This window comes from Chamaea fasciata, unplaced genomic scaffold (genome assembly GCF_029207755.1).
Source record: "Chamaea fasciata isolate MVZ Bird 193981 ecotype frontalis unplaced genomic scaffold, bChaFas1.0.hap1 SCAF_36, whole genome shotgun sequence".
Lineage (NCBI taxonomy): Eukaryota > Metazoa > Chordata > Aves > Passeriformes > Sylviidae > Chamaea > Chamaea fasciata.
Window position 1 is genome coordinate 840087 of NW_027094121.1, and position 12406 is coordinate 852492.

Sequence of the window (12406 nt, forward strand, 5' to 3'; positions counted from 1 at the left end):
CCCTGGGGGGCCAGGACACAGACATGGGGGCAAGACACAAGACTGGGGGGGCCAGTACACAGTCCTGGGGGGCAGGACACGGCTTTGGGGGTCAGAACACAACTTTGGGGGCTGCCGGCTCTGGGCACGGCGCCTCCCTGGGCACCGCCCTGCTTTTGCCCCCTTTTTTGGGGGGGGTTTTCTTTTTTCCCCCCACACATTGTTTTTCTCATGTCTTGTGCCCTCCTGCACTTCCAAAACCCACTGTCCCTCTCCTGACCCACGACAGCCCGCGGGGCTGGGCCTCGGGGGGCACGGGGGGCGCGGGGGCTCGGGGGGCTGCCCTCGAGGGGCTGCGGGAAGCGGCGGGGGCTGGGCTCAGCCCCACACGGCGCCAGAGGAGCCCGTTCAGCGGCCGGGCGGGGAAATGCCCGTTGGTGGCAGCGTCCCCCTCGAGCCCAAGGCTCGGCAGCGCTGCCGTTGCCCCAGAGCCGCTCCAGCCCGCACAGCGGCAGCTGCTGCACTCCGGCCGCGCTCTGGCTCTCTCTGTTTCTCGGTCTCCTGGCCCAAAAGCAGCGCCGGCATCCCGGCTTTGCAAGGCCGGAGCCAAGGCCGCGTCCCCCGCACGGCATTTCCCCAAGGCTGAAGCCGCCGGGTCGCTCCGAGGGATGCCGCGCTTGGGGTGGATCCCTGCTCCGGGTTAGTTTGGGGGACCGGGGGCAGGGGGAATGGCGAACAGCAGCAGAACGAATGAAGCGGGGATGGGATAGGATGGGGCGGGAGGGGATGGACGAGTGGTTTAGGGTCCGTAGGGTGGAGGTGTCGGACTCTGAGGTGCCGTCCTGACCCGTGGCAGGTGTGAGAAACCGCCTTGCTTGGTGGGAGGGCAGGACTGGATTCGTGTTGTTTGAGGGCGGGGAGGGGATGTTGATTTTCTTTCGTTCTTTCTGCGGCCAAAACCTCGCCGGGCACTGGGCGGGGTTGGCTTTGGGGGGCCCGGGGACGCGAGGCTTCGAGGGAATTTCCCCGAGGCTCGAGGCTGCTAAAGCTCCCCCCCGGGGCGGACGTTGCGGCTCCCGCCCCCAGCGCCCCGGGGACGCGTGTCACCCAGCGGCACCGGGGACACCCGGCGCTGTCCGGGTGCTGCTTCTCGCTGAACCTCAACCCTCTGCCTCTTCTCCCTGCAGCATCTGCCCTGTGCATTTTCTGCCTCCACGTGAGCCCTGCCCAGTGCCGAGGCCATGGCGACCCCCAGCCCTGTGCTCGAGGCTCAGGAGCAATCCAGCTCCAGCCAGGAGCAGCAGCAGCAGCAGCAGCGCCGCGAGGAGCCCAACATGCTGTGGCTGGTCAATCTCACGGGCGCCGACCTCGGCCTGCCTCCCATCTCCGAGGATCCCAATGATCGCTGCAGCATCTGGGAGAACCTGGTGAGCCTGGTGGACTTCCAGAGCCCGGGTTTTCCCCTGACCTCCGAGGAGCTCTGCGACTTCCTCGACATTCCCAGCACGGCCGCGTCATCTTCCTCCGCCTCCAGCGCAGGCGAGGTGACTGCGTCCCTGCCCCAGACCGTGCCCAGGTCCCCTCCGGCCGCCGAGGACGTCGACTACAAAACCAACCCGCACGTCAGGCCGCCCTATTCCTACGCCACCCTCATCTGCATGGCCGTGGAAGCCAGCGGGAAGCCCAAGCTCACCCTGGCCGCCATCAGCAAGTGGATCCGCGACAACTTCAGCTACTTCTGCCGCGCTCATCCCAGCTGGCAGGTAGGAGCCTTTGGCAGGACTTCAACCCTGGGGTTTGTTCTCTTTTGCATCTAGAGCGCCATCCGGAACAACCTGTGCGTCAACAAGCGCTTCGTCAAAGTTCCCTGGGACAAGGGGGAGCCGGGCAGAGGCGCCTATTGGAAGTTTCACCCTCAATACACCAAGTGGCCCAAGAGCAGCAGCTCCGAGGGCCGCGGGGCGTTTCCAGAGCAAATCCCGCCAGCCTCCAGCAAGCGAGCCCAGCCAGCAGCTCAGCGTGCGCCCAGCCTGGCCCATGGCAGCCTCGAGGTGGGCGCGGAGCTGCAGCAGCCGCTCCAAGAGTTCGAGGAGTTTGGGAGCAACCTCTACAGCGATCCCATGGGGAACGAGGAGGGGCAGCAGGTCCCAGAGCAGTTCCCACAGCAGGTCCCGGAGCAGTTCCCGCAGCAGCTCCCGCAGCAGGTCCCGGAGCAGTTTCCAGAACAGTTCCCAGAACAGTTCCCGGAGCAGTTCCCAGAGCAGGTCACGGAGCAGTTCCCAGAACAGTTCCCGGAGCAGTTTCCAGAACAGTTCCCAGAGCAGGTCCCGGAACAGTTCCCGGAGCAGTTCCCAGAGCAGGTCCCGGAGCAGTTCCCAGAACAGTTCCCGGAGCAGTTCCCAGAGCCCTGCCCCACAGCCCTGGTGGCCGAGGCTTCTTGCCTGCCCAGCGATGCCCCGGGCGACCCCGAGGAGCCGCACGAGCTGACCACACTGATGGGCAGCATTGACTGGGAGGCTCTGCTCAGCCCCTCCCTGGAGCAAGATTTCCTCGCTCTCAACAACCTGGAGCTGCCACCTTCCACCCTGGCTGAAGTGTTGCCCCTGTGCCCGGCAGGGGAGCAAGAGCAGCAGCAAATCCCCGCCGAGCCCGGCCTCACCACGCCGGGCTTGGATGAAAACCTGACGGCCACGGCTTTCCTGGAGGTTGCCTGGAACGAGGAGACACCGGAGAATCTCCTCCCCAGCTGCAGCCTCCTGGAGCAAGGGGCTGAAAACATCCAGGCCTCGCTGCCCAACATGGATGTCATGGACTTTGTGGTCAACCCCTTTAAATCTTTCGTAGAGATGGGCGATTAGACTACATTAGATAGGATAGGATAGGATAGGATAGGATAGGATAGGATAGGATAGGATAAGATAAGATAAGATAAGATAAGATAAGATAAGATAAGATGCTGCTTCCCCTCCTGGGTGGGACCCGGGGGGTGGGGGGGAGACAGGACCTGAACAGGATGGGGGGACACGGGCAGTGCCCCCCTGTCCCCGCTGTGCCTCCCCCGTCCCCGCTGTGCCCAGCCCCCCAGTGCCCCCCCCCATACCTCCCAGCGCCCCCTGCCCGCCCCAGGCCCCTCCTGACCCCCTCAATGCCCCCCTGCTCTGCCCCCCTCACCTCCCCGGCGCCCCCCTGCCCTGTCCCCCACCCCTCCCAGCTCGGCCCCCCCAAATCCCGCCCGCCCCCACGTTCTCCGCTGCCCTGGCGAGCGAGGGGAGGGATGGGGGGAGTGAGGTTTGAGGTGAGGGGGGGTCTGGGGTGCAGGGATGGGGACACGGGGGTCAGGGAGTGTCCGGGGGGGGTCACCACTCACCCCAGAGTCCTGCCGGGGGGAAGGGGGGGGCTCCGTCCGGCACCTGGGGAGAGGAAAAGGGGGAGGATTCCAGGGAGGGAAGAGCAGGGCAGGCAGGATGCAGGCTGGGGGGAGAGGCCAAGGAAAGCCCCCCGGGGTGGGGAGGCACAATTTAACCCGGAGTTTTTGGTGTTTGGTCCCAAAGGGATCAGGGGATGGCTGAGGTTGGAAAAGGCTGTGGTCACCCCTGGCCACGTCCCCAAGTGCCACATCCACACAGCTGTGAAACCCCCCCAGGGATGGGGAGTCCCCCTGCTCTGGGCAGCCTGGGCCAAGACTGCCTTTTCCAGGAGGAATTTTCCCTCAGATCCAACCTAAACCTCCTCTGGGAGCCTTTCTGCCTCACCATGTCACCTGAGAGCAGAGCCTGACCCTCACCTGGCTGCCCCTCCTGTCAGGGAGCTGTAGAGACCACGGAGGTCCCTCCTGAGCCCCTTCACATCCCTCAGCCTCTCCCGGTGCTCCAGCTCCATTCCTGAAACATTCATTTTGAAGAATTAAAGATTTTAGTTGAACCAGATATTGCTGAAGTAAGACAGACAGACTTCCCTTTTGATAAGCAGAAGCTGGATTTAAGGAACTGATAAATCATGGGGCCTGTCAACTTATGTTTGTGTATTCTGACTAATCAATAGGCTTCAAGAAGGACAATGAATTCATAAATCAAATACTCCTGGGAAAACAGGATTCAGTTGTCACGCAACACTAAAAGGTTAAAAAGTCAAAGCAAAGAAGACTCACTTACTTCATCATTTTGAGACCCCGCCCCATAAAAAAGACCACCGACCCATTTCAAAGAACAAACCACGCACGCTTAATAGCTTTTGGCTAATTACCATACGAAGCGGGGAATGGGATGTACTAAAGTCATGAATATACATTTGTGTTTTGGGTATTCAATACTTCTGTAGATAAAAAGACCCTGTGATCTTCTGTGAGCGCGCGTGTGTTTGGGAGCTATCCCGCAGGCTGCCTGGCATCGTAATTAAACATACACTTTCTAACTTTAAACTCTTAGAGAGTCTTTTGTCCGTCATAGTTGAGTATCGGCATTAGGGCGATATTCATATTTTTTTAATAATTCATTATGGCGAGCCAGGCAGGAGCCTGCTCTCTCTCGCCAAGGGGGCCATCGGGGTCTAGGACCCTTCTGGGCGCCCCCCAGGATTTTCTGGGTAGAAGGCTCCTGCGACCCCCTGACGCCCCCGGAGACAGACCAGAGCCTGCTGGAACTACGGACAAAAAGGTATGTTTAAAAAATAAAGTAAAGAACAAATACTGAAGACAGGTACCTTTGAATAGAGGCAGCTTGTAAGTCATAAGAGACATCTTATGCAAAGCAGAGGCCTGAATGAGTTTTGGAAAAACTCCGCGGAGTATCGTAGATGGTTGTTTTGTTTCCAGGTAAAGAACCTGGCAGTTGGTGGCTGCATCCCGAGTGGCGGGGCAGCAACGGCGGCAGCAGAGCCGCCGGTCTAGGGTCTTGTTGGTTCTAAAGCAGTACTAGCTCCGGTTTCGGCTTGTAGTTTAAAGGTGCACCTTGGTAATGCATAATCTGAGGGGCTAGCCTGAGTTTTGAGATGCAAAGGGTCCCGTTTTGAGTCGTGGGCCCGCACACCGGATGTGTGTGTGTGTATTGCGGGCAGATCTGTGTCTGCTTGGCGATCCCGAGGTTTTGTGATTGTGAATCAATTTTGTACCGTTTGTGCTGCGGTTTGTGAAAGCTTGTAGAGCAGTTGTTTCTGTTTGTGTAATTTTGGAATCTGCTACTGATCTCTAATCTCTGTGTTTTTGGAAATTCTGCAACATGGAAGAGATTTTAAAACCCCCGCTCATTGGCGGAGAGATACCTCTGTCTGAGAAGGAGAAGGGATTTGGGAAGGCTGTGGCGTCTCACGGGAAGGCTGTGTGCTAGTTTTGATCGTTTAACTGATAGTGTGACTTCAATTAGTTTGTTGTTCAGTAGAAAAGCCCCGTGAGTGAATAAACGGTTTGTAGAGAAAAAAAAAAAAAAAAAAGGAAAAAAAAAAGGAACAAAACAGGCAAGGAGGTTTTTTCCCCTCTCTTTCTATCTATGCCTGACATAGCTGGTGATCAAGGGTACTTAGTGTCACCTTGGTAGTCAGACAACAGGCTGAACTCACAGCCTAAGGCTGTGTTTCCCAGCTCTTTGTAAAACGCTGAGGGATTTTTGGCAAGTGGAAGTTTGCAACTGCCAGAGTGTGTGATAATATCTTCAAAGTGCTGTAGTCCTCGGCTGCAACTGCAGAAGAGCAAAGGGGGAGTGTGGGATCGAGCCCCGCCCCCCCTTTCCTGCAGGAGGGTCTGTGCTGTGTCCCGGCCGAAGTCTGTAGGATTTTAAGAATGTATTCAGTCATAGAGGATCTCCCCCCCACCTTGGCTGCTTCCTTTGCGAGCCTAAAACTGTGCCTGACTGATTGGAAAAGTTTTCGTTTGTCTGTTTTTGCTTTTTGTTTGTTTGCTTTAATAAAAAGACGTTTATCCTTTTCTTAACCATAAGTTCTTGTCTCAACAGGTAATGCTTCGAGCCTTAGTTTGAAAACATCTGTTTTGCTTTTTATGCCTCGAGCCTTGTTTTGATTTTTCCTTTTTTGCTTTTTAACCATAATTCTTTCCTCAACAGCTGAAAGTACAGCTAACTTTTTCCTTTTTAAAGTCAACAAACTGGTTTTTGTTTCGTTTTGTTGTTTTTTCTCTCTTGTGTTGATTTTGATATATGCCCAGGAATAGGAGGCACAAGAATTGGGAAGCTGGTTCAAAAGAGTTCCCCTGCCCAAGGAGGGGCTGCTACTGTAAGCAGTGGACTGTGCTTCGTGGTGCAGTCTGTCAAGGCTCGTGGGTCCGATAAGGGTACAAGTGGCTAGTACCTAAGAGTGGAACCATAAGCCCGCGCAGCAGTAAAATATTTGAGTTGCTGGAAAACGAAATTTCAAAGATCTTAAAGAAACCAGTACAAATTCCTAAAGTTGAGTGTGGCCAGCATATTTTTGTACCAGAATAATACCAGGTGAAACTTAAGAATTAGAATAAGATCAAAAAGCATTAAAAAAAAAAAAAAAAGACAATTCTTAATAGACACAGGGGCAACATTTTCAGTGCTGAATAAGGCCCTAATACCTGTAAACAACGACTATGTTATGGTAAAAGGAGCAACTGGCCAATCTGAAAAAGCTTATTTTTTTTGCAAACCATTGAAGTATAAATTGAAAAACAATGAAGAATTCATTGATTTTCATATATGCCTAAAGCTCCATCTGCACTTTTGGGCAGAGATGTGCTAGAGCAGCTGGAGACAAAAATAGTATTTAAGAATTGGAAAATTATTTTGGAGGTAAAAGATCAACAATATGTAGAACTGTTAAGCTTAATGATGATAACCAAAGAAATTGAAGTTGCCAATGAAGAAGAGAATTTCAAAAAAATAATAAATCAAGTGTTTCCTGGGGTGTGGGCTTCTGACATACCAAGCAGGGCAAAGAATGCACTATCCGTATAGGTCAAACTTAAAGAAAGAAGGCAGCCAGTAAAAGTTAAACAATAGCCCCTAAAGAAGGAAGACAGAGAAGGGATTAGTCCAATTATTGAAAACATTTGAAGATAAGACTACTAAAAGAGTGTCAGTCTGATTTTAACACTCCTCTCTTGCCAGTGAAGAAGCCTAAGAGATCATACAAGCTAGTACAAGACTTAAAGGCTGTTAATAAGATAACTGAAGACTCGTATCCAGTAGCTGCTAACCCTTACACCTTTTTAACTCGTTTAATCCCTGAACTAACCTGGTTTACTGTTTTAGATTTGAAAGATGCTTTCTTTTGCCTCCCTCTCCATGAAGTCGGCCAGAAAATCTTTGCATTTGAGTGGGAGAACCCCAAAACTAGATGAAAAACTCAGCTCACATGGTGTGTTTGCCTCAAAAGTACAAAAACTCCCCCACCATATTTGGGGAACAGCTTGCAAAAGATTTGGAGTCTTGGGAACCTCCACCAGGAGAAGGACAGTTGCTCCAGTATGTGGATAACCTCCTAATAGCCACCCAGACCCAGGAAACATGTGTGGACTGGACGGTAAGCCTCCTCAACTTCTTGGGCCTGCAGGGGTATCGGGTGTCCCAGAAGAAAGCCCAAATGGTGAGACAAACAGTAATTTACCTGGGCTATGAAGTGAGTGCTGGACGGAGAACCTTAGGGCAAGATCGCAAAGAGGCAATATGCCAGACCCCAAAGCCTCAGACAGTGAAAGAACTGAGAACCTTCTCAGGCATCACAGGATGGTGCAGACTGTGGATTTATAATTACGGATTACTTGTTAAACCTCTGTATGCCTTGATCACGGAAGGAAGCAGAGATCTTCAGTGGACCAAAGAAGCGGCTCGAGCCTTCGACCAGCTAAAGAAAGCCCTCATGTCAGCACCAGCCTTGGGACTTCCAGATGTAAGTAGGCCATTCTTTTTGTTTTCTCACGAGAAGCAAAGGATCGCTTTAGGGATACTAGCACAAAACCTGGGCCCGTATTGAAGGGTAGTTGCCTACTTCTCTAAGCAGCTGGATACGGCAGCTAAGGGGTGGCCAGGGTGCCTCAGAGCTGTTGCAGCAGTGGCAGTGAACATCCAAGAGGCACGCAAGTTCACCCTGGGCCAGAAGACGACGGTGCTAGTGTCTCACAAAGTGTGTACAGTCCTGGAAGTGAAAGGGGGGCATTGGCTCTCCCCACAGAAATTCCTGAAGCACCAAGCTATACTGGTGGAACAGGATGATGCTGAGATTGTGGTAACTAACATTGTGAACCCAGCTTCCTTCCTCAGCGGAAGCATGGGAGAACCAGCGATCCATGATTGCCTGGAGATCATTGACACCACCTACTCCAGTCGCCCGGATCTGAAAGATAGCCCACTTGAAAATGCCCAGACCTGCTTTACTGATGGGAGCAGCTATGTCAACAGTAGGAAAAAGCATGCTGAGTATGCAGTTACCTCAAGCAGAGAGACTCAAGGTATGCATTTGGAGTTGTGCATGCCCACGGAGCCACTTGGAGAAAGAGAGGACTGCTAAACTCACAAAAGAAGAATATTAAACACGCACAAGAAATATTGAGACTGTTGGAGGCAGTACAACTACCTGAGAAGGAAGTCATCATGCATATCAAGGCACACCAGAAGGTGAGCTCGGAATTGGAAGCGGGGATCATGCTGGCAGATAGAGAGGCAAAAGAAGCAGCAAAAAGTGAGATACCTAATGAGACAATTGAAGCAGCATTAATTCCAGATGGAAAAATTTCTATTGAGGGTAAGCCAATATACAATAAAGAGGATAAAAAACTCATTAAGGCAGAAAAGGCAAGTTATAACCAGGAGGGATGGGCTGTAACAGAAGAAGGGAAACTTGTAGTACCCTCCTATTTGTTGTGGGCATTAGTACAGACGGAGCATGAGAAAACACACTGGCGAATGGATGCCCTGTCTAACCATTTCAAAGAAAAGATCATGGCCAGGAAATTGCAGGGCACAGTGATACAAGTAACTCGTCAGTGTAGCCTTTGCCTCTGTCTTGGTTTAGGAAGACAGGTATCTGCTAGGTAAAATTACAATCAGAGGCTCTTTGGCAAAGATTTGGGAAATAGGAATAGCAGTTCTTTACTAGTATGTAATACAAAGCAAACAAACACAAAAAAAAACTCCCCCCCCACCAAACAACTACAGCATTAATGACAAACGACAACAGTACCAAGAACCTTGAGGGCTTTGTTTCACAAAACCCAGGGCAGTTTGGTTTCGGTGTCCCTGCAGGATCCTCAGAGCACCAAGCTGGAACAGTGGAAAAGTCCCGGGCTGGTAGCTGGGATGGCAGGGTGTCCCGGCAGGCAGGGGCAGGATGTTCCGGCAGCGCAGGGAGTGCAGGGTCACGCTGCAGCAAGAGGAGCAGCGCCGAAGAAGCTCGAAGGCAAGGCAGAAAGCGCCCAGCTTCTCCTCGGCGTGCTTTGCGGCGGCTGAGATCCTCGAGGAGCGGCCGACACGCGTCTCCCGAACGCCGGAAGCAGAAAAGCACGCAGCTGCCTCAAGCTGTGTCTTTTACCTGCGTTATCTCCCCCTTCCACCTTTTGTCCATCTCTTTGTTTCAGCCAAGCACTCTCAAGTATCCAACACCCGGTCCCCTTGGCAACCCGTGGGGAAAAAATTCCCCAGAGAAAGAAGGAACAAACCCAACCCCCAACAGCCTCCCAACTAATCTCAAAAATACTCCAAAGCCTAAAGTGGGACAAATTGGGAAAGGCTGTGGACCTGGGCAACAATGGCAAATTGACTTTACAGAGCTGCCCAGGAAGGGAGGACATTGTTACCTATTGGTGTTAACTGATACCTTCTCAGGATGGCCAGAAGCCTTTTCTGGCCGGACAGCTAAGGCCCGAAAGGTAAACAAGCACTGTTACAAGAAATAATACCGAAGTTTAGAGTTCCAGCCACCATATCCTCAGATAGAGGGCCACACTTTATTTCAAAAACTGTGCAGCAAATAAGTAATCACCTGGGAATAGATTGTGAATTGCATACCCCATACCACCCTCAATCTAGTGGTCAAGTGGAAAAAACGAACCACTTGATTAAACAACAAATTGTGAGATTGGGGCAAGGAGTAAATTTGCCCTGGCCCCAGGCTTTCCCATTGGCACTATTGCAAATTCGAACAAAACCAAGGGCAAAAAAAGAAACTAAGCCCTTTTGAAATACTGTATAGAAGGCCATATGCAGTTCAAAAAAGAACAACACCCATGCAAGTAGGGGAAGAAACCCTACATGAGTATATAAAGGCCCTAAATAAACAACTTCGAGAAATTGAGAAATACGTGGCCGAAGCTCAAAACCGAGAATTAGATAAGCCAGTATGTATATGTTAAGTCTTTTGCAGAAAAGACCTTGGAACCACAGTGAGAAGGACCATTCCAGGTGCTTCTTACTACCTTCACTGCAATCAAGATCAAAGAACAGAAAGCCTGGATCCATCACTCCCGAGTGAAGAAAGCCCCAGAAGGAATCTGGAAGATCACACCAGGTGATAACGAACTGAAGCTGAAGCTCACTCAGAACTACGAAGAGATAGACTAAGAGTTATTACGGACATTATGTGGAAAATTGTAATTATTGCAGTAATTACTGCAACTTATTTCCTTCAAAGAGTGAATGAGAAATTATTTTGCACAGCAGAAAAAAAAAATCCCTAGTGATCTAATTCTGAAAATATACTGTTTCCTTTAGAAGCATCTTGCTCAACACTCGATTTCAGAGTTTCACCCACAGATTACAATTCTTTGCATTTTGATGTCCCTGAGCTCCCCACCTTGTGGTTTCCAAGTGCAAACAATTTCCTCAGTGTTATTCACGGCCTGAGAGAAGGAAACGAGTGTGTTCGCCTTGCTGTTCCCCACAAATGCCAAGTGTATAAAACACAAATCCTACAGGTGAGTATCTGAGATATTCCCCTGGCCTTTCCTGGCACCACAACCAGCTCATCCCCACTCAGGAAATGCGAAGGGAATTATTCCCAGCCCAGAGTTTCAAGGAAAGATTCATCCCAGCTTCCTTGGCTTGCAAAATTTGGTCATTTCTTAGGGGACCTCCAGGACTCACCTTCTTCCCCCGAGGCAGGAAAAATGGTGCTGTGCTTTCACCTGAGTCACAGCTGGGCCTGGGCTCCACATGCTCCTTGAGAAGGAGGAAAAAGAACAGGATTCATTGACAAGAACCTGGTTTGAGCAGAAGGAAATGAGTAAAGCAAGTTCTCGGATTGTTTTAGTGGAAATTGTGAGAAGCTTTCCCTCACAACTTGGTTTCTTTCTATTTTTAGTTCTTCCATTTGGGCAAATCCTGAATTCCACCCACCCCTGACCACCAGCACGAGGAATGGATCCCAGAGACTTGGGAAGGCCACAAGGGATTTTACCTCTCCCTGCTTCCACTGGGAACAACATTCCCAAAGATACTAAGATGTAAATGACTGTGACTGCACATAGGAACCAGTTTCCCCTTGGATGGGGAAGGAAATCCCACCAGGCTGACCTGGCCATGCACATCTCCTGTGGAATCTGCTTGGGTTACAGCCAGAGGAGCTGAAACCCTTTGGAACCACCAGTTCTTTGTCCTTTTAGAATCACCCCAGAATCCCTAAAGTTGGAAAAGACCTCCAGGAGCATCAGCCCAGCTGTTAACCCAGCACATCCACAGGATTGTGAAACACTTTCAGGGCTGGGGCCTCCACCACTCCCTGCATGGGAACCAGGAGATGAGGTCAGATTAGAAGAAACTGAAGAAAAAAGGAAAGAATTTTTTTTTTTTTTTTTCCTTATGTGGAAGGTAAATACTGGTTTGTTTTTTTGTTGTTGTTGGGGTTTTTGTTTGTTTTTGGGGGTTTGTTTTTTTTTTTGTTTCCCTCCCAGCCAGGAATTCCTTCCCAAAATCCCATCTCTCCTAGTTGGAAGCCTCCCCCCCTGTCCCGTTCGCCCACACCCACGGAAAGAATCACTCCTCCTGTTGTTTTAAAGCCCCGCCCCGAGAGCGACTCACCCGCTGAACCTGCGTTTGCAGAGCGGCCGGGTTGTCGTAGCAGCTGCCTGCGGGGAGAAGGGGACGGCTCAGGGCTCCGCGCCGCCTCCCACACCCGCCCCCCCCTCACACGGCCCCCACACGGATCCCCCGCGCGCCGCCCGCACCGAAGCCGAGGAAGCGCATGAGGGCCAGCACGAGCAGGCGGTGCGGGAGGCGGCGGGGATCGCAGGCGGCGGGCAGCGCGGGGAGGGCCCGGGGAGCCGCCGCCATCGCCGCCCTCAGCGCCGAGCAGCGCCCGCTGCTCCTCGTCCGCCATCGCGCCCGCCGCGCGTGAGCCCCGGCACGTGACCCGCCCGGCACGTGACCCGCCCGGCACGTCACCCGCCCGGCACGTCACCCGCCCGGCACGTCACCCGCCCGGCACGTCACCCGCCCGGCACGTGACCCCCCGTTGCCACGGCAACGCC

At 52.3% G+C, this 12406-nt stretch overlaps 1 protein-coding gene across 1 annotated transcript; it reads left to right on the forward strand.

The window, feature by feature from the left end:
* The first annotated feature begins 1220 nt into the window (after nucleotides 1-1220).
* Nucleotides 1221-2837, forward strand: LOC136303522 (forkhead box protein J1-like). The gene is made up of 3 exons (XM_066207174.1): nucleotides 1221-1742; nucleotides 1797-2123; nucleotides 2364-2837. The coding sequence occupies exons 1-3, from the start codon at nucleotides 1221-1223 to the stop codon at nucleotides 2835-2837; spliced, it is 1323 nt and encodes a 440-aa protein (XP_066063271.1).
* Nucleotides 2838-12406: the final 9569 nt, after the last annotated feature.